We start from the raw sequence: 27,615 nt of genomic DNA on the forward strand, positions 1-27,615 counted from the left end.
CATAAGAGTAACATAACTAGTTTTGTATAAATCTGATTTACCTGCTACTTGATATATTAATTGCATGCAGGAACAAGGTAGCCGGAAATGTAGCAATTCATATTGCGCATCTAACTGGTGGTTTTTAGGCAACAATCCTCAACTACTGGTATATTAAACCCCAATGTTTCCATCTTGTATAAATGTGATTACCAGACTCTACTTCAGTGAGGCTGCTTTGCTCGACTTTAGTCGCTGAAGTAATTGAAAGAGAAGATTGATGCAAAGACTGCAACAGCAACTGCTATTACCACACCTAAAAACAACAAAGGAAATGCTTTCGGTGAGCAGCAAGTTCAGTGAGTGGCACAGTCAGCAGCTAGGGTGTGGAGGGTAGGGTCGCTATGAATGACAAGCAAGAGGAGATACAGCAAAAGCCACCCCAAAAGCTATGCACACCACTGCTCAGCCTACATTCAAAGCTATGATCTCAGATAATTAAATTACAGAAGCTTCTCATAAAATCTTTGGTCAGAGCAGGCTCCTTCCAAAAACCAGTTGACAGCACCTTCCCTAGTAACTCGGTCATGCCCTGCCCATAAAATAAGGCAGTGACTCCACACTACTGTTTAATTCTAGGAATACAACTAGCAAAAAACCCAAAATCTTCAGGCTTGAAGAAACAAAAGCTACTAAGTTTTTCCACAGAGGCACTAGGGTTAGGGTTTTTCTCTGTGGCACTGCATCTATTCCTTAAGTCTCTTTGTACCACAACAACAATTTGCTTATTGATTAATAGTTTGTTACTGTTGCAGTTGAATAAAATACGCTGGGGTGAGAGGAAGGACTGATGACTAGAGGGAATAATTTGTTATTGTTACACTATGTGCAAACCTAACAGACATTAATACTTTTCTCCATTAAAGTTATCATGTTCTAGAATTAAGAATTAATAGAAAGCAAACGTTACAGTTGACTAAAGTGCAATTATTGTAATACAAAAAGACAGCTAAAGCTCCCAGCAAGGAGAACTGCAGTAAGTGCAGATAAATGTATGAAACCTGGAAAGCTGAATCAAGGGGATATAATGGAGAGACAGCAATTGGAAAAATTATGTAGCTGCTCTTTCCTCTACTGAGGCTGAGAAATACCACCCAAGCCCATATGTATTCATCAAAAGAAGAAGCTTAGTGAGTCACTAGCCAATTTAGGGATGCCTGTTCGACAAAGCCACTCAGATGTGGGTTTTCTTCCCAACTACGAAATTATAGAAGTGATGGCTCTCGAATAACTTAAGCTTTCCATATTGACTTGTAGGCTGAATGAACTACAAGCACTGGTTTTGTTCATAGAACGAATTGATATTTCTCCAGAAACACCCTCTATCTACAACAGTAAAATTCTAGAAAAGCTACTGCATCTCTTCACAGAAGCAATGAAGTGGGCTTTTTTGTTGTTTTTTTTTTTGTTGTTGTTGTTGTTTTTTAATTAATCTTACCAGCTGTGAGAATAATAATAATGCTGTGGAAGTAAATTATATAGAGAAAGGACCCATCATAATCCCTACATTGCCACAGGAGAAATAGGGAGGTAACATACCCATATTTTGTTGAAATTTCAACAGCAGTGTTGCTTCCGTCAGTTGTTTCTGTTGTGTATCATCCATGTTTTCGGAAATTGGACAAATACCAACTGCATGGAAATCAAGTGAACAAGTAAATACCAGGTGAAAAGATAACATTTGCATTTCAAACTTGAATTAATGCAGAAGACCATAAACTTCCTATCAACTTCACAAAGTAGAAAAATCAGCTTATCCCTGTATAAATAGCAGCAACAGCACAGTATTAAAAGATTTCCCTTCAAAGCCATTTGTGCAGAATTTAGGGTACATGCAAAATCTACTGCCACTGAAACAGAAAGGCCAGCATCATTCACCTGCTGCACAAAAATAAATGTTCTTTTTGAAGCATAGAAATTTCTTTTCAAAAGTCCCTAAAAAATATACTTCCAGAACAGGAATAGAGGATCTACTCTCCTTTGGAACAACTACTAAATTCTTGGGCTGCTCATCCAGGATGAGAGCTTAACTATTTCCAGACTGATGGAATTCAAACCCTTATCTATTTCCTTTCCAAAGATTTCTCTAATCATTTTGATATAACCAGTATGTTGGAGAGAAGGGAGGAGAGAAAGAAGACCTCTACATGAACTTGCTTGTTTGTCCCACACAGAGTGAGCACACTTTGGTCTCTGCAGTCTAACGATAAGGTCACTTAGTGGTGGCCATGGGCCAAATGCCTTCAGTTGCCATTCCTGTCCAAAGCACAGTTTGTCAAGCATCAAAAGTTTTAATTACAGTTCAGTAATTACTACTGCATTTCTGCTGTGGAAAAGTACAAAGGAAGTGGGAGAAAGTGCTTGTGCTATTGCAGTGAGATTTGGATGCCTTCAGAAAGAAGGGAATACAAACACAGATACAAGAAACTAACATGCTGTTCCTGTTCTGAAGACGAAGGAAAAAACAACAGCAGTGCCAATACTAAGTCTACAAAATATTGATCTAAATTAAAAAAAATAAAAAAAAAAAGGATGTCTCATTTTCAGAGTGGGGTTGTTAATCAGCTTTAATTACAAATTACATAGCTGAGTAATACAAGGCACATCCCATTATGATTCATGTGCAAATGATTCATGGAAATGTACTTTATCCTAAAGTCGGAGGGAAATGTATAATCTAAATGTGTGATCAGATAGGTTGTTTCTGTCATCTAAGATGAGTCATGTGTACACATCTTCAAAATCTTAAGTCAAACTTGCACAAGATCTTGCTTTTCACAAAAACATTCAAACTAGCCATTTACAACCTGTCTTTAGCCATTTCTATTCCTTAATCCACTGGCTTTGTATAAACTCCATGGCAGCAATTAAGAACTGCCTGATACAAAACTTAACAGGGTATCTTTAAATTTACACTAATATGTATGCAAGTGTAAGCATAAATATGGCTGAGATCTGCCAGCAAGCTTCACATTATGTAAAATAAGAATAAAACCATTCAGTGCATGCATTGCTTTCTTGAAATCATCTTAACTTTAATATCTGAGGCTGTTGCTTCATCATTATTTTTTCTGAAGAACACAACTTCATCTACCCAAAATATGAGCAGAAATCTGTAACTAGTGTGCAATAAGTAAATGATTAACAGTTACATGACAGCTTTTTAAATAAGTACTGTACCCAGTGTAGTAAGAGCACCACATTCTCTCAAAATTACTTAGAAGAGTTTTCAGTTCCCTAAAATAACCTCTTGCTTTTAGAGAAGTTGACTGCATTTCTTGGGTCCTTTTTAAAGTCTAGATCTAGCAGGTAACTTTCTGCTCTACCTCTGATGCGCAAGTAGGGCAATTGGTGCCCTCCAAATTTACATTTCTTCGCACTGTTCTAAGAACAGCTACACATTTCTGAAAATAATTTTGAAGCTAAACATCAAGGCAGCAATGCCCACTTATTCATGAAAATAAAGAAGGAGAAGAAGCAAAAAAGAAATACCCTTGGGCTATTTACTTACTGAAAGCATTTATACCATTAAGTTAAGGAAGACCTATATTTGAAGTAGTTGTATTATAAACCATATAAAGTTTTCGAAAGCAGAATTCTACGAATCCTTAATTCCACAGCAATTCCTCAATTTGCTAACAAAGGTGGAGAGGAGATGACTATCACTGTCTCATCTTCTCAGCCCACTTAATACCCCCACCCTGAGGATGAACAGGGATTTAGAAAAGCCAGTCATAAATGCAGACCTTTCAATTGCTTGCATTAAAGTACTAAATATCTTGAAACCACAGTGTTAGAGCTGCTTACATCTTTCAGTTACAAATAGTTCTGGTTTTGCTTTTTATTTTCTGTGTAATAATTTTAAAGCAAGACCTCAGAGAGACCTGGAGAGATGTTCAAGTGATTAAGAAAATAAAGCTGCAGGTGACAACAATGGGCCATATGAAGTCAGCACATGAACCTGGCCTTCTCCAAATATCTTCATTTCACATGTGCTGGCTACGTGCTTCTTAATCATAAATCTTTTCACGGTATTGACTGGATGGTCTTCTTATTTATATTTTAAAGAACATTAAAGAAGGCACTATTTGAAAAGCCTCCTTAAGTTTTTGATTTTTAAACAGGTTTTTTTTTTTAAGTAAATTTTCTGCATAACTTTGCAACAGATATCATTTCCCTCATTAATTCAAGGTCAGTGTCTAAAATAACAGTAATTGCGGTATAAACAGGGAGATGTCAAGATTTGCAGCAAATCAGTTTTTATACCATATACTGAGTACTAGAAATATGTTTAGTAATGATAATCAAGCTTTGAGAAACAACAAATGCTGGCCATATTAGAATGATAAATTGGGAAAGCACAAGGGAAACTCCAAACTTTCCTGTCACAGAACTATGTTTACAGCAATACACACAGGCTAAATCTCAAAGTACCAAGAGAGCTGTCAAGCTGTAGAATTAATGCTTTTCTTTACAATAAAGTAAGGAAAAACAACATAGCTAGCAGGTCTGGTTTGTAAAATAGCCTTCTGGTGCTAATAAATTGAAGAAGCATTTTGATAAATCTCAAGTTAATGATTTCTTAACAGTAATCATCAAACAGCACTGCGTGGATAGCATAATTACCACCAGGAGCAGTGCCAGAACCCATTCTTACGGGCAAACATTTTGATGTTCACCGGGGCGAGGTCAGTCTCATTTCTTTTGTAAAATCTTCTTGGTATGGTTTTCCTTTTCCTCTTTTATGCATTTACTGTAATTCACATTTAAAAAAATCCCACATATCTAGCTCCATAACCAGTAAGTTACAAGAACACAGCTCTACTCTGTGAGCTATCCAGACATCATTTTATACATATTAGCAGCTCCTAGTCTTTTTGATGCGCTGCTGTTAGATTAAGTACGGCCTTTCTTCCTACCTCCGGATTCTACATCCTTACGTAAGCAGTAAAGCTGAACTGAATCATCACCTCTTCCCACACCTACCTTCAGTGCTGCATTAATTTACTTCCATAAGTTACATTAATTGCTTTAAGTTATTAGTTTTTAGTAATAACTAGATTTATGATTAATAAAAGGTACTGTCATAATACAATACAGATTTTTATTGCCTTTACTGTTTTTTCTCCAGGCTCTTACACTGTGCACATCTTTTGCTTCTCAATTCAACGAGTCAGATTCACTGCTAAGCTTAGTTAAAACCTAGAAAATCCAATAATTTCAGAAAGATGTAAGAATTTATGGTTAGTTCTGAAATTAAGAAACTTTTAAAAAGCAATTGAGCAAGGGGGTCAAGAAGAACATCAGGAATCACAGTTCAATTTAGAGAGCACGCTCTTGGCTATGCTATTTTTGTCCGCTAATACCAATATCAAGAAGATATCACTACTATTATCTAAGAAATAGTGACAATTTTTTGTACTTAAACTACAGAACTCTATCCTGCAGCTCACAATGACACTGGGGTGGGAATTTCTTCCAAGAGACCACAGGAACTATTACTAGATGCATTTCAAATAAAGATTTGACTCCAAGACTGAAATCAAACCAGTAAAGTTTCAGAAAAGAACCAATAACTAGATTGTAGCAAAGTAAGTGTATTAAATAGAGGATAATAGTTTCATGAGCTCATAAACTTAAAAAGCATTCAGTAGAAAAAAGAAAGATCTGAGGGAACCACATTCTTTCCAAGTGAACCACAAAACTTCAGTTTTGAGCACTGCATTCAGTACATAAGAAAAAACACCGAGAACAAAGAAGAGACTTCATATTTTTGAAAAAGTAATGCTAAAAGCACTCAACTTCTTTTTCTATCTAGTATCAGAATTACTCTGCTCTTCAACTGCGAAGTTGAATTACTGTAAAAATAAGCAGAGTATAAAGCTTAATAGATTTTTCTCATAGTTTATCCACAAATACAGGATGAGCACAGATAAACATTGTTCAGCTATATACTTACATATCTATTATAGCTCATGAGCTGCAACCATGGTTGCATAGATAATAAAATCGATAAGAAAGTGCAATATAATTACAGTGCTCTGTTACAAGCCAAAAACAGATGCTGCAAGAAAACATACAATTTTTGAGAAATAGGTTTAAAACATAATTAGATAGATATAAACAAGCTTCAAAAATATTAAGTAAACCAACTTTAAACACACTAAACTCCATGTCTGCATAAAACTGGCCTTTGCAATCAATTAACACTTTGATAATTTCTGATGCACTCCATCCTGGCTCTCAGATACTCTATTTACCTGTGTTAACCTCCTCTGCTATATGGATATCTTCAGCTTGCACAAATTGGTCCAACATTTCAACAAAACGTTCCTGAATTTCTCCAGCAGCCTCATCACCAAACTTATAATCACTGAGCATCACACTGGATCCAGCAAAAGGAACAAACAGTCTTTGAGGTAAGACATGATATACCCTCTCAAAATCTAAAAGGAAAAGGGGAAAAATACCATCTAAATAAAAGCCTTGATAGTTATGATAAGATTCCCAATTAATCTCTGACAGAAAGACAAAGCTGTTGCAAAAGAACTGCTCAAGGTTTCCATGTAAAAATCCTGATTACAAACATGGTTTGTTTAGATGTTACTATGAAAGATTACTATGAAAGATTTGGCTGCTATTATACAGATGTTTTTAGTCTCTCCAGAAATATCTGAGAGACCTCCAAAACAGACCACAAATTCTTAACAGACCTTTTATCGTGTTTAGAATGACTAGCAGAAGAACTCTGGGAAACACTGTAGATAAGAGCATGCACAGGACAGCATATAATTTCAACACCACAAAGGCTGCAAACACTTGGCTGCTTTATTCTCTACCTACAGCCACGAAGGAAGGGTGCCCCCTAGAGAGGAAACTGAAAATTGCATGCAACTGAAAACAGCTCAAAAAGGAGTTGAGATAAAGTTGGCTAACAGAAACGCAGAATGCTACACAGGTAACATAAGAACAAGCAAGGCCATGCCCACAGCTGGTTCTTATAATCTTGCCAAATTTTATCATATCTTTCATTTTAATATTAGTAGGAAGGAACACCGTAGAGGGATTTTGTAAAAACCGCACACTACAAATTAGGAGTTCAATTAGAGTTTGAACTACGGAATTTTGAAAAATTAAAGAATTCACAGTCAATGAGAAAAGGGTTGAAGTTGCATTTTATGGCCATAAAAACTGAACACAAACTTTGTGTGAAAACTGTGGTACCAAAAAACATATCTGGACTTAATCAAAACTCTCCCGACTTAAGAAAATGTCAATGCCGGCAAATTGAAATTTTGCAGTTTGTTTTGGTGTTTTTTTGTGTTCCTTTTTTTTTTCTCTAGCAGGACTTCAGTAAGGCAGCATAGCTTTTTACAAGAACAAAAATGTATTGCAAGTATAAATGTTTTTTTTTCTCTGAATTCCTACTTTTTTTACAATGTCCTTCATTTATTATGAGATCCTCAAACAGTATTTCACAGCGATCACTCAATGTGTTTATTATGTCTCTCTTCAAAGCCTGCAGAAGGAAAAAGTAAAAATCTGAGCAACACAAAAGACATTTGCAAACCTTTCTGTTAGTAAGAAACAAGAACAGAAGTGCCTCATAGGTCTAAACCATGTTGAAAGAATAGTTCTCCAGAAAATAAAAAGCTCTGAAGAAAATTAAAATAAGAGATAATCTTATCAGATTTTAAAATCTCCAGTGGGAACTGAAAGTTCAATAAGCAGAAGCTAGCATTACAAGAACTAGTATAAAATAGAAAACAACAGAGATGAAAAGCAGAGAAAAATTTTAGTATTGCTAGAACTGACAATTTCTGGACATCAAAATCAAACAGAAATAATGACAAGGCATTGACTCGATAAAGAACAAAAAAAAACCACTGATCAAACAAAGTTGTATTTTACCTTCTGTGTGTACAAAATTACACAGTCTGCAACATTTTCTTAAGAAAATCTGTAACAGCCTAAACACAAATTATGCAAAGATTCACTAAAGAATAGTTTTAACAGAAGAAATAGCTGAAAAAGTGAAAAATGAACTGAACCTGTGCCCTCTACCCCAGTGATTTCAGAAACTAACCTATATGATCAAGGGGTGAACCCCAGTTTAGGCCACACCATTTCAGTGATGAAAAAAGCATGATAAATTTTATGTATTTTGGAAAATTATTTCTGATGAACTAGACGTTACCTGAATAGCTTCTTTCACTTTTGGCTTGTTGTTATGTACATAGGCTCTGCACTTCACAGCACCTTTGAGATTTATGGAACCACTGCAGACCTGGACTGTTGCTGTTGATCTGTGACTTGAACCCTGGGACTGAAAAACAAATGTGCTTCAGTTTCATCTTGTTACCTAAGGCACTTGCAGCACGAGTAACGAAAAACACAGCTAGGACATTAAATGCATACTTTAAGATGTTTACATGTAACCTGCCTTCCCTCATTATTTCTCTTTTTCTTTTTTAAGTTTTGTTAATTATAACTCAAAATATCTCTCCTCCTCAATTATTTAAAACTTATTCTTGTGATTTAAATATTTGTGTCTGTGATACTTCCGAAACATTTCAGGAAAGGGATGGTAAGTACTGGTATCACAATCTAGCAAGCTTTTAAACATTTTTTTTTTAGTAATTAAGTAGTTATTTTACCATATAATAAGCATAACCTAGGGTATTCAGAGAGCCACCCATCAACAAGCAGTAATCATACATCTATCTAATATCTATTACATTATGTATATAAATAAATAATTATATATATAAAAATAAATAATATATATATATATATCTACTATCTACATCTATGTTGTATTTAAAACTGCATCAACCTGTTTCCTAGAGACAGGTTCCTTATTTACAAAAAACAATGAGTGCATCCTAGGAAGCATTTTAAGATACACCTGGAAACACCCGGATGTGTAACTTCTGCAGGAACTGTGTAATCAACTTCTGTTGTGACTGGAAAAAGTAAATGTAACCCTCACTTTTTAAAAAGGAAGGAATGGAAGATCCAGGGAACTGCATCCCATTCAGTCTCACCTCCGCACCTGGCAAATCCTCCTGTAAACTATGCTAAGGCACATGGTAGGTGACAGACAACACGGACTCACTAAGGTTAAATTGTGCCTGGCAAATTTGCTGGCCATCTACAGTACTGGTGGATAAGCTAAGAGCAACTGATGTCACAGACTGGGAATTGTCCAAAGGATTTGATAATGTCCCACACAACATCCTTGTCTCTAAAATGGAGAAACAGATTTGGCAGATGAATCACTTGATAGATAAGGAATTGCCCAGATCAGGCACATCCTGCAGCCCAGCCCCTGCCCCGCACCCTCATGGCAGTGGCTCTTCCCCTTGAGCTGCCTGGCCCAGCCCCAGGTGTGCACCCATTGCTAGGCAATGACCAAACATCAGTGTCAGCTAAAACCAGGGCAGGGGCAGGGCGCAGTGCAGTGCTATCTCAAGTCATGGCAAATAACTGTATGCATTTTGATTTGTTGGCTAAACACAGTCCTGTGAACAGCAAAAAAATTCCAGCCTTGCTTTCCATTGTGATAAAGGAATTTGAGAACAGGTTTCAAGAATGCTGAAAAAAATCGATTTTTCAATTTTTTTTTTTTCTTTTTACTTTTTGGTCTGAGGTCAGTGAGATTATTAATAAAGTTCAACAAAACCAAGTGTCTGATTCTGCACTTCGGTCACAACAACCACGTACAGTGCTATAAGCTTAGGGCAGAGTGGCTGGAAAACTGCACAAAAGATCTGCTGGTGTTGGTTGGCTCAACTGAACATGAGCCAGCAGTCTGCTCCATCAGCCGAAACTGCCAATGGCATCCTGGCTTATATCAGAAATAGTACAGCCAGCAGAAGCAGGGAGGTGATTATTCCTCCATACTCAGCTCTGGTGAGGTCACACCTCGAGTGCCGTGTTCAGTTTTGGACCCCTCAAAGCAAGAGACACATCAAGACCCTGGAGAGTGTCCAGAAAAGGGCAATGAAGCTGATGAAGTGCCTGGAGCACAAGTCATGTGGGGAGAGGCTGAGGGAACTGCAATAATGCTGTAGAAGTCTCAGGGGAGACCTTCTTGCTCTCTGTAACTGCCTGAAAGAAGGTTGTGGTGAGGTGGCAATCAGACTCTTCCCTCAGGTAAACAGCAACAAGGGTAAGAGGGAATGGCCTCAAATTGTTCCAGGGGACGTTCATGTTGGATATTAAGAATTTCCTCTCAGAAACAGTGGTCAGGCATTAGAACAGGCTGCCCAGGAAAGCTGTGGAATCATTATTCCTGGAGGTGTTTAAGGAAAGGGTAGATGTAGCATTTAAGCACGTTTTAGAATACTGGTGATAGATCACGCGTGTCCAACCTTTGGTTTGCCTGATACACGTTTTGTGAATAGAAGTTGTGTTGGGCCACAGATATGTAGGCCACTCCAAAAGTAATGCCTCCTATTTATTTCAAGGGAAATGACAGCATATACAGAGTGCACAATAATGTGATTTGATAGAGCAAATTCTCAGCTACAAAATACTATTTTTCAATATAGTCACCACCATTAACTATGCATTTTTGCTAGTGATAAACAACAGCCTGCATCCCATACTCATAACAATCTGACCCGCTGTCACCACTGCTGAAACAAACCACCACTCACATTCACTGTTTGGTCTCAATAACAATTAAGAAAGTTTTGGTGAATGTCAATTGGTGCAATTTTTTTGCACGGAGAAGTTCAGTGACATACCTTTACTTCACACACACTTGCACATCAGAAGCCATTTTGTCAGACTGCCCCTCTGCTGCCATCTGCCACATGGCAATAAAATGTAACGGAATATTGGTTGGAAGGTTCAACCTTTACTGCCATACCACCAGCATTTACCTCTGATGTTATGGGCCAACATAATAAAACAGGAGGTGTTACTTTCAGAGCAGCCCTCACAAAATATACAATTCTATTATTAAATTATTTAGTATCAAAACATACTACTTTAAAATATTTTTCTTAAAATACTAAAAAAGAAAAAAAAAAAAAAAAGAAACAAAAGCATAAAACTTGTGGGATATTTGACTGTTTTTGGGATATTTGTGAAACTAACACACCGGTCAGATTTGATTGGCAGCAGCTGCAATTCGTAGTGAGACATTCAGGTGTTCCATGATTTTTGATAAAATCTTTTACTACTTTTGTACTTCCACCTTGATGGTAATTGTTCATAATGTCTGTACTGTCAAAAAGCAATGAATATGAATAAGGCACGATTGTGAAACAAAGGATATTTTTTCCTGCTAAGATAGGAATTGTAAGAGTCTAGTAAAGAATCACGATCAGATTTTTGAGTTGAATACCTAACTGCAACTCTATACATTCCATTTGAAAATTTGCAGGTCATGTACTTATATCAATTGAAAATGATCTCACAAATGTAAACTGTTTTTTTTTCTTTTTCTTTTTTTTTTTTTTTTTTTTTTTTTTTGCACCCAAGGGACAGGCTGCCATTCAGACTGACCTACACAGCCTAAGCAATGTGCCCTGGACAACCTCATGAGGTACAACAAATCCAAGTGCAAAGTCTTGCACCTGGGTTGAAGCAACCCCCACTACCAATATAAACTAGGGGATGAAAGGATGGAGCACAGCTCTACTGAAAAGGACTTACAGGTACTGCAGGATGAGAAGCTGGACATGAGCCAGCAACGTGCCCTCACAGCCCAAAAAGCCATCCATACCCCAGGCCGCATCAAAAGCAGCGTGACCAGCAGGGTGAGGGAGGTGACCCTGCCCCTCTGCTCTGTGCTGGTGAGACCTCACCTGGAGCACTGTGTCCAGATGCAGAGTCCTTGGTAGAGACATGGACCTCTGGGAAAGCATCCAGAAGAGGGCTGCAAAAATGATCCAAGGGTTGGAAGACCTCTCTACAAGTACAGGCTGAGAGAGCTGGGGCTGTTCGGCCTGAAGAGATGGCTCCAAGGTGACCTGCAAGTGGCCTTTCAGTATCTAATGGGCAGCTATAAGAAAGAAGGGGACAGACTCTTTAGCGGAGTCCATGGTGATAGGACAAGGGGAAACAGTTTCAAACTAAAAGAGGGTAGATTTGGGTTTGGTATAAGGAAGAAGTCTTCTACAGTGAGGGTGGTGATGCACTGGAACATGTTGTCTAGCTATGTGGTGGAAGTCTCATCCCTGGAGACTTTCAAGGCCAGGCTGGACCACACTCTGAGCACCTGATTGAAATGTGGATGCCCCTGCTCATTGCAGGAGAGTTGGACCAGATAATCTTTAAAGATCCCTTCCAGCTGTAAGGGTTCTATGATTCCATTTTCAAATTCCTTTATCAAAACAGAAAGCATAGCTGCATATTCCTTGCTGTTCAAAGCTCTGTCTTTAGACAGTGTATCAAAATGCATATAGTAATTTGCTATTGCTTGAGTCAACACTGCACAGCACTGCCCCCCCATGCCCTGGTTTCAGGTGACAGTGTTCACAGCACAATGACAGTTTAGCAGTCGCTGAGAGATTGGTGTGGGGCCGCCCTGAGGCGCAGAAACACTGCCTTTAAATTGCAGGAAGGGGGTGAGCTGCACTGTAAGCCGTGCTGGGCAGGTAGGACATGCCTGGATCTTAATGGCCTTTTGATGATTCTACATTATACATTTTGTAAGTATCCCAAGACAATTCCTCTTCACTCAAATGTGGCCCAGGCAAGCCGAAAAGGTGGACATCCACAGCCTAGATGCTCACTCAAAAAGTTAGTCAACAATTCAGTGTCCAGGCAGAGACAAGTGATGAGTGGTGTTCCTCAGAGGTTGGCATTGGGACCAGCACTATCTAGCATCTTTGTCAGTGACACAGGCAATGGGTCTGAGTGCACTCTCAGCAAGTCTGCAGACAACACGAACCTGCATGATGTGGTCAATAAAAAGGATGCCATCCACAGATATAGACAGACTAGAAAGGTAGGTCCATGTGAAGCTCATGAAATTCACCAAGACAAAGAGCATGATCCTGTACACGAGTCAGAGAGATCCCAGACATGAATATAGGCTGAATGGAGATTGAATTGAGGATCGCCCTGGGAAGGACTTGGAAGTGTTAGTGTACAAAAACTGAACACAAGCCAGAAACGTGAGCTTGCAGCCCACAAAGCCAAACACACCCTATTATCACACCTAAATCACACCTGCATTAAAAGCAGTGTGACCAGCAGGGTAAAGGAGATAACTGTCTGACTGACTTCTGCTTCTCTCTCGTGAGAACATACCTGCAGTGCTGCATTCAGCTCTAGGGCCCCCAGCACCAGAAGGACACAGAGGTGTTGGAGTGAGTTCAGTTGAGGCCACAAGGCTTATCATGGGTCACATGCCGTCTGATCTACTATAAGACATGTGACCAAGGGGAGCCTGTTGATGAGGCCTTCTTCCTACAGCTGCAAGAGGTGTTGCACTCCCAAGCTCTGATCCTAATGGGGGTTTTCAACCACCTGGATATCTGCTGGGAAATGAACATGGTGAGCTGCAAGTGATCCAGGAGACTCCTGGAGTCCATTAATGACAACTTTCTGGTTCGAGTATTGGACAGACCAATCAGAGGGGAAGTGCTGACAGATCTGATACTCACCAGAGCAGAGGAGCTGCTTAAAGAGGTTAAGATTGGAGGCAACCTGGGCTGCAGTGACCATACCCTGGTCGAACTTGTGATCTCGAGGAACATGGACCAGGAAAAGGGTGGAGTCAGGACACTGAACTCCATGAGAGCAAACTTCAATTCCTGGAATTCCAAGGAATTGTTGGATGAGATCCCCCTGGGAAACTCCCCATAGGGACAAAGAAACAAAACAGAGCTGGCAGTGGTTTAAGAACATGTTTCCGAGAGCACAAGAGCTCTCTGTACTCCAGAATAAGATATCAGGCAGAGAAGGCATCATAGATGAGCAAGGACCTGCTGGTCAAACTGAGGGAAAAGAAGGAAAAGTATAAGCAGTAGAATCAGGGAAAGGTGGCCTAGGAAGAATACAGGGATGCTGTCAGGATGTGCAGGGAAGAGATCAAGAAAGCCATGGCATGGATGGAATTTAGTTCAGTAAGGAATGAAGAAAACCAGGCGGGTTTCTTTGGGTACATGGGTCATTAGTGTCAGGTGAAGGAGAGTGCACTCCCTCCGAAAAACGAAAAGGGAAAACTGGCCTCCTCAGATGTGGAGAAGGCTAAGGTACTCAGTGAGTTCTTTGCCTCCGTTTCCACTGCCAGTCAGGCTTCCCAAGTATCTTGAATCCCTGAACTTACAAGCAGAAGTCAGGGTAGCAAAATCCCTCCCAGACTAACAGCAGAGCAGGTCTGAGACCACTCATAAGGCTGACCGTGGACAACTCTATGGGACCAGATAACATATATCCCAGGATCCAGAAGGAACTGGCTGATGTGGCTGCCAAATTGCGCTCCATCATATCTGAAAAGTCATGGCTGTTAGGTGAGGTCCCTGGTGACTGGAAAAAGGAAATCATCCTCATTTCTGAAGAAAGGGAAAATGGAAGACCCAGGCAACTACAGGCCAGTGAGTCTCAGGTCTGTGCATGGGAAGATCGTGAGGCAGATCCTCCTGGAAGAGATGCTAAGGCACATGAGATAAGGTGATCTGAGACAGCCAGCACAACTTTACCAAGGGCAGATCATGCCTGACCAATCTGGTGGCCTTCTATGGAGTGATAGCACCAGGGGGACAAAGGAAGGGCGACTGATTTCATGCACCTGGACTTGTGCAAGGCCTTTGACATAGTTCTGCACCACACCTTTTTCTCTAAATTAATGAGATATGGATTTGAAGGGTGGACTGCTCAGAGGATAAGGAATTGGCTGGATGATCATAACCAGAGGGTTGTTGTAAATGGCTCTGCTTCCAGGTGGAGGCCGGTCATAAAGCAGTCCCCCAGGGGTCCATCTTAGGACCAGTGCTCTTCAACATCTTTATCAATGACTCAGACTGTGGGATGCAAGTTTGCAGATGATGCTATGACACTGAGTGGTGTAGTCAATAGCACAGAAGGAAGGGATGCCATCCAGAGGGACCACAACAAGCCTGAAAAGTGGGCCCATGAGAATCTCGTGAGGTTCCATAAGGCTGAGTGCCAGGTGTTGCACATGGGTCAGGGCCATCCTAGCTATGAGTACAGACTGGGAGATGAACTGTGAGAGCAGCCCTGCCACTTGGGGTCCTGGCGGATAAAAAGCTGGACGTGAGCCAGCATGTGCTCTTGGAGCCCAAAATGCCAATGGTACCCTGGACTGCATCAAAAGAGGAATGGCCAACAGGGAAGTGGGAGGGGATTGTCTCTCTACTCTGCCTTTGCGAGGCCCCCTCTGAAGTACTACGTCCAGGACTGGGGCTCCCAGCACAAGAAGGATGTGGAGCTGTTGGGAGTGGGCCCAGAAAAGGGCCACGAAGATTATCAGAGGACTGGAAACCTCTACAATGAAGAAAGGTTGAGGGAGTTGAAACTGTTTAGCCTGGAGAAGAGAAGGCTATGGGAAGACCTCATTGTGATCTTCCAGTACTTGAAAGGAGCTTCCAAGCAGGAGAGGGACCAACTTCTTACGCAGGTAGATGGTGACAGGACAAAGGGAAATGGATTTAAACAAAAAGAAGATAAATTTAGGCTACATGTTAGGAAGCAATTCTTCACTCAGAGAGTGGTAAGGCGCTGGAATAAACTGCCCAGACAATTTGTGGATGCCCTATTCCTGGAGGCAGCCTAGGCCAGGCTTCATGGGTTCTGGGCAGTCTGATCTAGTGGTTGGCAACCCTGCCCAGAGCAGAGGGTTGGAACCGAATGATCTTTGAAGTCCCTTCCAACCCTAGCCCTTCTTTAATTCTATGAGCACCTCTCTTATGGAAACATGCTGAGGGAGTTAGGGCTTGGTAAGTTAGAACAGCTTTCCAGTATTTAATAGGGATCTACAGGAAGGATGGGGAGGGACTCCTTCTCCGGAGTGCAGTGTTAGGACAGGAGGGAACAGTTCAAAATTTTTGAGTAGATTTAGACAAAACACTAGGCATATTTTTTTTACTCACAAGATTGTCAGGCACCGGAATAGCACAGGCTGCCCAGAAAAGCTATGGATGCCCCATTGTGGGAGGTGCTAAAAGCCAGGTTGCACAGGGCCCCGGGCATCCTGATCTGCTGGGAGATGTCCTGCCTATGGCAGGGGGCTGGAATTAGATGGGTCCTTTCAACCCAAACCATTCTGTAATTCTGTCATTACACCAAAATAAAAAGTTTTTTTTTTTTCCATTGTTTTTTCTGAGATAATTAACCATTGGAACAGTGTAACAATGGAAGTAGCTTAGGTACTCCAAAGTCTTTAAAATGACTTTTTGTAAGTTTATAGATGTTTTGCTAGACACAACTTTATGAAACGAAGGAATCAGCTGACAAAACAGAACGACCTGTGCTATGAAGGAAGACTACAAAGCAATGCCTGGGCATAAAACTTCATGACATGACTGGGGCACCTAACTCAGGTGTCATTTCAGCACAACCTCTGCTAGAAAGGAAACTTCTAACTTAGATCTGGACAGCTTGTTTTTGATTCAGCGCACAAGATCTGTACCTCAATTCAAAACTAGTGACAGCTTCTGATGAAAGTATTCAAGGAAATGTGCATAGCAAGCCATTACAAATAGGATTAATTCTGAAATTCAGAACAAGTGCAGTCACCATGAGTTCAGTGTAAGTGAGGATACACAAGTGCCTTAGTAATGAAGTGAACTAGTCTTCATTTCTCTAGTGAATGGTTCAATTTTTCCTCACAATTTTCATCAATGTTGTGCAATTCTTAGTCAACGGGGACATCAAGAAAAGAATTCCAAAGACAAACTATGCAGATCTGTCCACAGCCAGTTTCACAGTCAATATTTCAAAGTCAACATCCAGAGAAAAAAAAAAATATTAGGATAAACTAAGGAGGATTTCTAGACTAGAATCTTCTTTCATTTCTTACTGCATTTTATCAGATAGCACTACTTACCAGCTGTGTCAAAACCTTGACATCAAAAATCTGAGTACTGGAATGAGTATTTCCCCTTAACTTTTTCTGAAAGAAAATGTACACGTGTCATATGAAATATTTATGTTAAGCTGCTTTATAATCATTTTCACTATGGCATAAAATGGGCCATAGTTTATATTTTAAGAGGAAAAAAAAATGCTAAATAGCTGTGAGACTATAGTCACAAAATCAAAAGGAGAAATGACTGGGGCAGCCAATCAAGATTTTTTTTTTGTTTGTTTTTTGTTTTTTTAAACATTTAGACATATATAGGTCTTAATAATCTCATCACCTACATCTACACCTACCTTGGATTTTTTAATGAGGCAATAAGGCCAGAGACAACATATAGGATGTCTTTTTTTTAGTCAGATGTCATATATTCACATTACTTTCACTATTGCAGAGGAAGAAGAGACAATTTGCAGCAATGAAAAAAGGAAAAACAACAATTTCTGCATACTATTTGAAACAGGCCAATTACATCAATAAATATTTTACAGAAATCCTACTGTTCCCAGTTTTATCAAACTGGAGGTTCATATATTAGTTTTTCCTTATTATATGGCACTCACCTGCCCTTCCAGCAGTTCTGTATCATTGTCTTTAACTTGTCCATTAATCAGAAAAATACTGTCTTCTATCTGCTTTGACCACCGATTTAACCCATTCTTTAAAAAAGTGAAAACAAAAATGTCATTTTGGGCCCCTCACTACAGGAAAGACATCAAGGTCCTGGAGCGTGTCAAGAAGGGCAGCAAAGCTGGTAAAGTGTTAGTGAAGTGTTGTGGGGAGAGGCTAAGGGAACTGGAATTGTTTAGTCCAAAGAGGAGGCAGCTCAGGGGAGACCTTACTGCTCTCTACGACTGCCTGAAAGGAGGCTGTGGCAAGGTGGGGATCAGCCTCTTCTCACATATCATTAGCAATAGGAACTGAGAATGGCCTCAAGTTGTGCCCAGGGAGGTTCAGGATGGATGTTAGGAAAAATTTCTCCTCCGAAAGAGTGCTGAGGCACTGGAATGGGCTGCCCAGGGAGGTGGTTGAGTCGCCATCTTTGGAGGTGTTCAAGCAACATTTAGATGTGGTACTAAGGGACACAGTTTAGTGGGGAAATTTTAGTGGCAGATGGACAACTGGAATGGAAGTCTTTTCCAACCTTGGCAATTCTATGATCATCATGATAATTCCTAACAATTTTGAGGAAAGGAAACCATGAACACTAAGCACAGCAAAAGAAGAGCTATCAGTATTTCTATATTAGCAATGCTTCAAATTGAATTTAAATAACATTTAAAAGAGGAAAAATAACTAGAAGATTGATGCAGTCAGTTACTTACCTTGGTATTCTTCTCCAAGTCATGGTTGGGTGAAGTCACAAGAAGTGGAATGTGGATGTTAACATTTACTGTGCAGCCCAAGGACAACCAGGAAGCAGACAGAGCACTTTGATATTTCCAGTCTGCTGGTTTAGCTGAACCCTGAGGGCAGAAGTAAGCAAGAAAACACCTATATGAAACATTATGTAACTCACATATGAGGTATTTTTAAAACATGAATTGTCATGCATTAAAAGCTGCACACAATGCAGAGCAACAAACTTACCTTTGGATCTTGTACATCATAGGTCCGGCAAACTATTCTTCACTACTTAAAGAAAAAGATTGAAAGGAAAGCAAAAAGCAAATAGAAACAATTTGCAATTACTTTATCCTTTGTAGTAGTAGCTTCTTTTTTGAGAACTGAGAAAGCTCTCAACTTTAATTAATATAAGAAAGTAGAAAAATATTTGACTCTCAACTCCAAATACCATAGTGATGTACCCATAGTAGTATGGGTCATCCATATTAATATCAACAGGTACTCACAAGGAGAACCACCAATGCACGAATTTGCACTTTGCCAGTTTCTCTGAATTTGTTAAGTAAAATCTTTCTTTCTCCTCTTGCATTTACCTCATTATCAACAAACCCAGACTTCTTCTGCAGAACCAGTAGAGATCCCACATGCCTGGCACTTCTCTATTTCCATACACGTATCGCTTTGAAGTTTAAGTTACGCAATACTTCAGATTTCCTTATTCTACGCAATTTTTTTCTAATGGTGAGAGGCAGTTTGATGCCACCAAACACATACACAAATTTAACAGCAAGAGACTGGGGAAATTTTACTCAAGTAAGAGAGCCAACAGTCCTACTATGGCTTATCAGAAAAGTCCATGATTTCAGCTTAAAGTTCTATCTCAACTGAAAAAAATAACTTTCCCCTCCCAGTTCATCTACCAGCCAAAAACCTTGCTCTCTACTCCAGAAACAATAGACACATCTATCAACTAATGATTACAGAAGACGCGGTACTGTCTTGCAGCTTCTACATTAGAAGTACCACCAAATGTAGCAAACCCATTCATTTTAATTCACAGAAAACCATAATTTTAGTATGAGCAGTCTTATAGTTCACTGTACTTGTACACAGTACAAAAAAAAAGAGAATATAGATGCCAACTAAACATGCCTTACAAAGCCTTATGACTAGTTACACTAGGCAGAGTTATGATAAATGGACATGGTGCCATGAAATGAGCAAACCAGAAGAGACTCCTTTTCAAGGGTTGTATACTAAATTAATCCTCTACAAAATCTTGTATTCAAAAATAACTACAGAAATCAGATTGGGATCTCAGTCAACAAAATTTGCTAAAAAAAGGATACTTTTTTGTAGCAGAACAAACTTGAAGAGCTGCTCTGTCCGAGACATCCTCATCAGCAGGTTTCCAGAGCCGTCTCTTAGTCAAGGACTTTTCTATGGAAAAGATTAGCTAAAGATTTAAAGAAAAAAAAAATATTACAGATTTTTCCAGCCAACTGATCTATTACAAGTTCTGGGAAACAGTTTTGCACTGAGGTTGTAACTCCAACAATCCTGTGATTATGGGTAAATAACGTTTTCATATATGTCAACAAAATTTCATACTGAAAGAAAATTCAGCAAAGATTCATAGGCTAACACTCCAAAGTGAAAGTTGCATATGCAAGCTTAATTCACCTTCCATATAAACTGAAGCAAGCAATACATATTCACATGTTCAACTTGTAAGATTTTCTCCTACAAAAAATGCTACAGCATTTCACCTTAGACCAAAGGCTGCAAATCTTTCACATTAAAATCACTTATGTTCATCCTATGAAAAAAAGAAAATGAACGTACATCTAAAGGACTAAAACTAAGCACAGCACAAGACGTTTCAATACTACAATGATGCATTTTAAGCCTGTAAGACATGACAACATGTGATTTCTAAATACAATCCCATGGACCTAAATCAAATAATAATATCTCCATACAAAACATTCCTTTTAGAGAAATTAGAGTTATAGATCTTTCACTATTTTAAATGTCTCTAAACAATCAAAAGCTACTATGTTCCACCGTTAATGATCATGCCACGAAGATTTAATAGAAATGGCATTAAAGAGATTTTCTCTAAGCCAAAGCATTTGTTTTTAGTAAATGCTTTAGGATAGTATACTTGAGCACTATAGTGCTTCAAAACACCACAAGAGACAGAAAGCTAGCAAATGCCAGAGCACAATTTTGGAGGTTTCACTCTCAAAATTCTAAATCAAACCAGAATATTTTTGCCACTTTATCTTTAAAAAAAAACAAAACATATATACTAAAGACAATAACATAAAAGTACTCAGTTATACACCTAAAAATACCCTAGCCTTTTTCCCATTTTTCTCTACTTACCCTGCGTAAAGCATTTTGACTATCTTTTGATAGTTCTGGAGTTACAATTATAAACACACCAAGAACTAATAAGCCTCCAGGAAGCATTCTAGAAACCTTAAAGACAGGAAACAACATGTATTAATACAAATCATAGCAGAGGCATAACACAGTGCATCAAAAACTTCTAACAAGATGAGTATGAGTTGAGAGCAGATAAAAGCAAAGCCATTTCTCACAAACAGGTTCTTCCAAAATAGAGGAACAGACTATCCTGCAAATTTTCTTGCTTTTTAGCCCTATTACGTTCCTGTTTTATCATAAACTTCGGAAGCAAAAAATAAAGACATTTTGGTTTAATAAACCAAAGTGTACCTGAGAAAGTGTATCTTTAGAAGAAAGAAAAAAAAAAAAAAAAAAAAAAAAAAAAAAAAAAAAAAAGCTAGAGATTACAGAAGTGATGGTAGCTCCATATCATCTCCTTTCCGTTTCTCCCAGCCCCTCCACAAACTCAGGTTGCACTACCTGACTGGCATGTGCAGTGATCCATTCTTCATCAATGGAATCCAGTTTTGAAGGACTGGTATTGCCTTCCTTCTGCCCTTCCTTTGGAGGCGTTCGAGCAGCTTGAATTACGTAGTCTCTTTGTGGAGAACACTTGCAAAAACAATAGGAGCCAATAGTTCCATGTTAAATCCAAGTCCAGAAACATACATACTATGTAACACAGCACCTGTAAGTGCCACTTTACAACACTTAGGGCTAAACTGTATAACCTGCTACAAAACTACTTCCTGCATGAACTTTTTCTGTCTTTGCCTTAAAAAACTGATTGAGTGTTAAGTGTTACCATTAAGATTTTTCTTTTCCCTGTGTCCAGTCTTTCAAAACATTTTTTTAGAAAACTTGAGTAGTCAGCTGATACTGCAAATGCTTTACGGACCACCCTCCTACAATAGAGAAGCCCTGTGGAATGCCAACAGACAACACAGACTTTGGAAGTCAATGGGGTTTTCTCCACCTAATATGAGTACAGAATGGGCTTCGCAATCCTTCCCCACATGCTTACCTGCCCTATTAACAGCCCAGTGACATAAGGCTTAAACTTTACGCTGAGGTCTGAAAGGTACTGCCCAACAGTTTCCTCAACAAAATACGTTCTGCCCATTGCTGCAAGTTCAAGATCAGGTATTTCAGTTTCAGCCTACAAAACAAATCATGTACAAAGTCAAATCAGTTGTACAGTGGTAACTACATTGATTACATGAAAACAACAATCAGAAAAAAAAATCCTGAGCAGGTTAATTTTTATTTCTCAAGAAAAGTATCCTATGATCTACAACTGTTTTTCAACGAAAAAAATAGAACTCCGCAGGCTAGAAAAAAAGTACACGCTAGCCTTACTTGAAAGACTACTTTACAATACCCACTTTAAGTGCCCATCGCTGAAATGACACAAGTCAAGCAAGTAAGCATTAGGAAAACCACACTTTCGAGCAACGACCTTCTGCCGCACCGCGCTGCGCCCAAGCTCACGACACGCCATTCCTCCTGCGTTCAGAGCCCTTCGAGAGGAACTTGCTTTGGTGCCCAGTTGCACCGCTTAATTATCAGCCCGCGGCACAGCTGGAGCTCAACACCACAACGAGGACGGCCGCCGTCCCCTCACCTCGCCACCGCCGGCACCCGCCTCGCTTCAGCCGGCTCCGTACCGCCTCTGCGCCGCTCGATGCTCTGCTGCTGTACCTCAGCGCCTCGGGCCGCCGCCGGTCCCCCGGCCTGTGGTGCGCAGCCAACACCGGCCGCACGGCAGCCGCCGACACCTCAGCTTCGCCTCAGCGCCGCATTTCGATGACGCTCGAGAGCGGAATAAAAGCGCGCGGCGGGACAGCCCGCCGCCATGTTTTGTGTGGCCGAGGCTTCAGCAACTTATCCGTACTGCCCAGAATGCTTCGGGAAAGGGAGCGACTGCACGGCAGATCTCCCCGCAACGTGCCCGAGCCTCCTAGCGCCACAGCAGCCACTCTCACTCGTCCGGCAGCAGCCGTCACCTCACCCAACGTGGTGGGATAAGCTGCTCTACCGGAAGCGCAAGTACCGGTCAGCGCTAGGCCCGCCCCGCGGAAAACTACGCTTCCCATGGTTCCGTGGGGCCCGGCCCGTCGGCCGCGCGGTCGGGAGCGCTGCGCCTGCGCCCTGTGCGCGTCGCGAGCGGTGGCGCCCTGCACTGCGCCCAAGATGGCGGCCGTGCTGCAGCAGGTCCTGGAGCGGGCCGAGCTCGCCAAGCTGTCCAAGCCAGTGCAGGGGAAGCTGGAGCGTTTTCTGGCAGATCAGCAGAGCGAGATCGATGGGCTGCGAGCCAGGCATGAGCGCTTCAAGGTGGACAGCGGTGAGTCTAAGGGCAAGGAGGGCGAGCGGCAGTGGGGCCGGGGCGCCGTGAGGGGCCGGGGCGCCGTGAGGGGCCGGGGCGCCGTGAGGGGCCGGGGCGCCGTGAGGGGCCGGGGCGCCGTGAGGGGCCGGGGCGCCGTGAGGGGCCGGGGCGAGGCGCTGCCCGGCAGTGGCTGGGCAGAATGGCTCGTCCTGCTGCCCGGTGGGGCCGTTGTTCCCTCAGCCGGGGCCTGGGCCGGGGCAGAGGGTGAGGGGTGGCGGCGGCGAGGTGCCCTCTGACGGGAATGTCGGGACAGGAGGATGTAGCGCTCGGTGTCTGCCGCGGCCTGCGCGGTTCCTGGGTCCCTGGCCCGCGGGTCTCAGCCGGGCCCTACCGGGGTCTCCTGCTGCAGGGAGTGCGTGCTGCGAGGGAACGACGCCCTGTCGCTTTTCTGTGAAGCTACAAACCGCTTTAAAACTGCTTTCAGAATGGACCTAAGGAACAGCTCTTTGTCAGGCTTGTAACGAGCCCTGGGTCTGCTTTGATCTTTGCCGTGGAGGAGCAATAATTGTTTGTTCGCTCAACCCTCGAATAGTTTTCCTTCTTGATTCTCTGTTGGAAATCATAACATATGTGGATAAAACACACCATATAGAAACTAAATCTTTCTATTGATTTGGAGATTACTTGGTCACAGAAGACTGGATGGTTGTAGAGAGCTGGAGCAGAAGTTCAAACAGAGGGGAGCAGTGAGAGCACCGGGCAGTGCTGGGAAAGTGGGTCAATTTGTTGGGGGCTGCGACCTGCTGCCTCCCCATCAGCCTCTGTGTTTTTCATGGTAGAAGTCTTATGGAAGTACGTGAATAAATACTGTGAGTTAAGTTGAGGTAACTACATGCTGTAGCGCGTTACTCTCTTTCATGTCCATGCTTCTCTCACATAACTGGAGGGCAGTATTACTTGGAGCTATAAAATATGCTCTGAAGCATAAAATATGCAAAAATCATTCAGTGCTTCCCCAGAAGTCCACAGTGCCTGATAACAACACAAACGCTGGTTTTACAACGTATCGTGTAGTTAAGTGCTGTAACACACTGTTTCAGATGATAAATCAAAATGTCTGCCTAATTATTTTTTGAGTACGCTGGGAAGTGCAGCGTAGACCTGCATAGAGTTAGTTTTAAGAATCATTGAACGTTTTCCAAATCTCACAATACATGTCTTTTATTCTATATATGTAGAATTAGTCTACACATGCAAGAAATTTTAAGGTGACATGGGTGAGCCAAGGCTGTATGGTTGTGCTGCTGTAACACTCTAGCTAAATCAAAAATGTTCAAGTGTAACAGTTAAGTAGAGTTTATTTGTTGATTGGTTTTGCAAGCATATCCCTTTCCCATATTAATGAAGAGTTTAAAACAACGTTAATTCAATATGAAAGTTCAACTTTTGGCTTCAAAAGGATATTTTCTTTCAAAATCTACAATAGTGTTATTATTTTTAAAATATTTTATGATTAAATACCGTTTTAAACTAGTGTTCGATAGTATGCATCCTCCGTAAGGAGAAGAAAGAAGAAAAGTGCATTTGAAGTAGAACTCAGGTAATGTTATTAACTTTGCAGAACAACAGTACTTTGAAGTAGAAAAGCGTCTGGCTCAAAGTCAGGAGAGGCTTGTAAATGAGACACAAGAATGTCAAACTCTCCGTGAGGAGCTTAAAAAACTTCGTGAGTATTATTGCTTGTTCATAAGACTGGGCAAAGTTGTCACTCTTTAGTCCAGTATTGTATTGAAATGTCTTAAGTTTTCACTAGGAGTTAAAATTCATAAAATACATTTATTATTTCTGCAAATAGAGACTTTGCTTTTAGTGAAATTTTCCATTTTAATGGGAAAAAAACTGTAATAGCTTTAGAGTCATTTACATTTTGTTCTTCACTATAAATGCCTCTGGTCCCATGATGGTTTTAGTTTGTCACAGTACTGTCTCCCCATCCCATTTACTGGATTTTTGTTACAGATGCCTCACAACTGTTTGTTTTTATCTAATAGATGAACAGCTGAAGTTGCTGAATGAGAAAAATAAAGAGCTCGAAGCTGCTCAGGATCGTAATGCAGCCATTCAGGTACTGGAAGAACTAGACACAGTAAACAAAGAGTTGAGTTTACCTGTCTGATCCTGCAAAGAACACATACAGTCCAACTTGAAATTTGGTTCAGGACCAGTACGTGTATCGATAAACATATTTACATGTCTTTGTGGACGTGTGAGCAAAATAACTGCATGTCTTTTTTTTTTCTTTTTTTTTTTTTTTTAAGAAGTTAATGTTCTAGCAACCTGAGTTACAGGCGAGCATAAGCCAGAGTAGATCCTTTTATTTGAATTTGAGTATATTCTTACTCCATCTGAAACCTACCAAAGTGTTCCAAAGTGACTTTAAAGTGAACCTCAGAAATCAAGGGTGTGTTTTATATTACTCCTTATCAAACACTGAGCTGCAAATTAGAGATCTGTTTTTCCTCCATCCTTTCCCCTACTCTGGTACAGTTTTCCTTGCATTATGCTCATAAGTCATAAGGAATTGCAGGATGAGTGACATTGGATGACTGATCCAGCAGAACACTAATTTGTGGAGCGGGAAGATAAAATATTGTTATACTAATTCTTCAAGCATGAAAGAGCTATCTGATGTTTCCATGCAGGGCTGTACTTCAGCTTTGCTGAAGTAGTTCATAGTGCTTCCTTAGAAGACAACGGCAATGCTTTGGCTTGTAAATCATGGAAGGGTATTCAGTTCGTGTTCCATTTTTTTCTTTTATGTGTGTTCATTCCTTGATTACTCTGTTATCTTTTGTTTAACGAAATAAAACTGTTTCAATGAACTCCGTAGCTAACAAAGCTGTCCTGCAAAGCACGTTATAATTACATATTCTTCTAGACAGTTCTTTTTGTTGTTTCTTTTGTATTTCTACTGGCCCTTTTGTTGATTTCATCTGCTTTATGTACAAAAGTTTCCATTCTAGTCTTTGTTTGCATACAGCTATAATCCTGTGGCAGTCTGGATCTCTATATCCCAGTTAAAAGGCAAAGGCATGGACTCTACCTATGCTGCTGTTGGAAGTTGTGTGATGCTTCTTTCTCTGCTTTACTGTCTGATATTAGACATTTTGTGTTTAAGGACATAAGTCCTGTTGGACATGAATAGCAGAATGATTTATGAGAAAAAAAATAAAAATTGAAACCTGTTATTTATTATGCACTAGAAGAAAAATGTGCGTTAACTTGCAGTTGTTTGACTTGTTCCCAGTGTGACAGAAACATTGGACTCAGCCATAGTTTCATGTTATGTAGTTTAGACTGATTCAGTTGTCCATCATAGAAGCCTCTTATCCCAGTTTTCATTCACTAACATTGGAGGGGATAGCATTTAACACACTTCTCTGTGATTATAAATGTAAATAGTGACTAATCTCTCATAGAAAGCTGATCACATTTCTTTATTACTTTTTTTTAATCTTTTCAGAGCCATTTAGGTAGAGAAAAAGAAGAACTGGAAGCTGAGAAGAGAGATTTGGTTCGAACAAGTGAAAGACGATCTCAGGAAGTTGAGCATTTGAATGGTATAACCAAGAATATATTAACAAATTGGTTCACATAAATATTCTAAGTAGAAGACTTACCTGAACAATTTTACAAGTATGGAATATCCAGTTAGTATAGGCAGTTCCAGAAAATGGATTGGAAAACTAGACAAAAGGAAGCAAAGCAGAAAGTTTTATGGTAATTGGAAAAAACAAAATGTCTCGCAACAGTCTGATAACAAATGTACATGATATGATTTTACATTTACAAAAAAATCAAACAATATATCATTTTACAGTATACAATTATATACTTTATATGTCATTTGTCCTCATTCTTTAGAACTTATTTGAATTTGGGCAGTAATGAAAACTGATAGTTCTACAGTTAATTCTGCAATTAGCATTTTTCAAATATTGGTTTTGCTTTCCACAGAGGATGTTAAACGCTTAAATGAAAAGCTTACAGAAGCAAACACAGAAAAAGTGAAACTGCAGCTGAAGTTGGATGAACTTCAAACATCAGATGTTACTGTGAAGGTTAGTGGTTTTTCTGTGCATAATGCGTGTTAAGGCTAAAACTACCAGTGAGTGGTTGTTTACAAGTGATGTGGTCATTTTGTCATTGTTGACGTTAAAAGTAGGTCAAGGCTATTCCTGCTACTTATGACTAATGACTTTGTTATAAAACTGATGGTTGCGGCTGGAGGTGACAAGTGTGTTTATAGAAGACAAGGAAAGACATTAAGTTAAATAAACATGCCCAAGCTTCAGCCGTGGCAGTGGTAGCTGCTTTTGTCAATGAAAAGTAGTGATTCCATATCCACAAAAGCAGGTAAAAA

At 40.2% G+C, this 27,615-nt stretch overlaps 2 protein-coding genes across 2 annotated transcripts in view; one reads left to right on the forward strand and one right to left on the reverse strand.

The window, feature by feature from the left end:
• Positions 1–227: 227 nt before the first annotated feature.
• Positions 228–21,989, reverse strand: ODR4 (odr-4 GPCR localization factor homolog; the record flags this gene model as incomplete). The annotated part of the gene is made up of 13 exons (XM_079535727.1): positions 228–295; positions 1,579–1,671; positions 6,300–6,485; positions 7,468–7,558; positions 8,237–8,365; positions 17,072–17,137; positions 17,668–17,763; positions 18,430–18,570; positions 18,695–18,731; positions 19,801–19,907; positions 20,843–20,938; positions 21,347–21,478; positions 21,891–21,989. 13 exons carry the CDS (start codon positions 21,987–21,989, stop codon positions 228–230), a joined length of 1,341 nt encoding a protein of 446 aa, XP_079391853.1.
• A 1,070-nt stretch (positions 21,990–23,059) lies between these two features.
• Positions 23,060–27,615, forward strand: part of TPR (translocated promoter region, nuclear basket protein) — a gene marked incomplete at both ends in the record, with an annotated part of 43,635 nt that continues 39,079 nt past the window's right edge. The window contains 5 exons of the mRNA XM_079535191.1: positions 23,060–23,210; positions 24,814–24,918; positions 25,244–25,317; positions 26,716–26,812; positions 27,210–27,313. Coding sequence (XP_079391317.1) covers positions 23,060–23,210; positions 24,814–24,918; positions 25,244–25,317; positions 26,716–26,812; positions 27,210–27,313 — 531 coding nt within the window. The remainder of the gene's footprint in view (positions 23,211–24,813; positions 24,919–25,243; positions 25,318–26,715; positions 26,813–27,209; positions 27,314–27,615) is intronic.

This window comes from Tetrao urogallus (genome assembly GCF_951394365.1).
Source record: "Tetrao urogallus genome assembly, chromosome: 5".
Lineage (NCBI taxonomy): Eukaryota > Metazoa > Chordata > Aves > Galliformes > Phasianidae > Tetrao > Tetrao urogallus.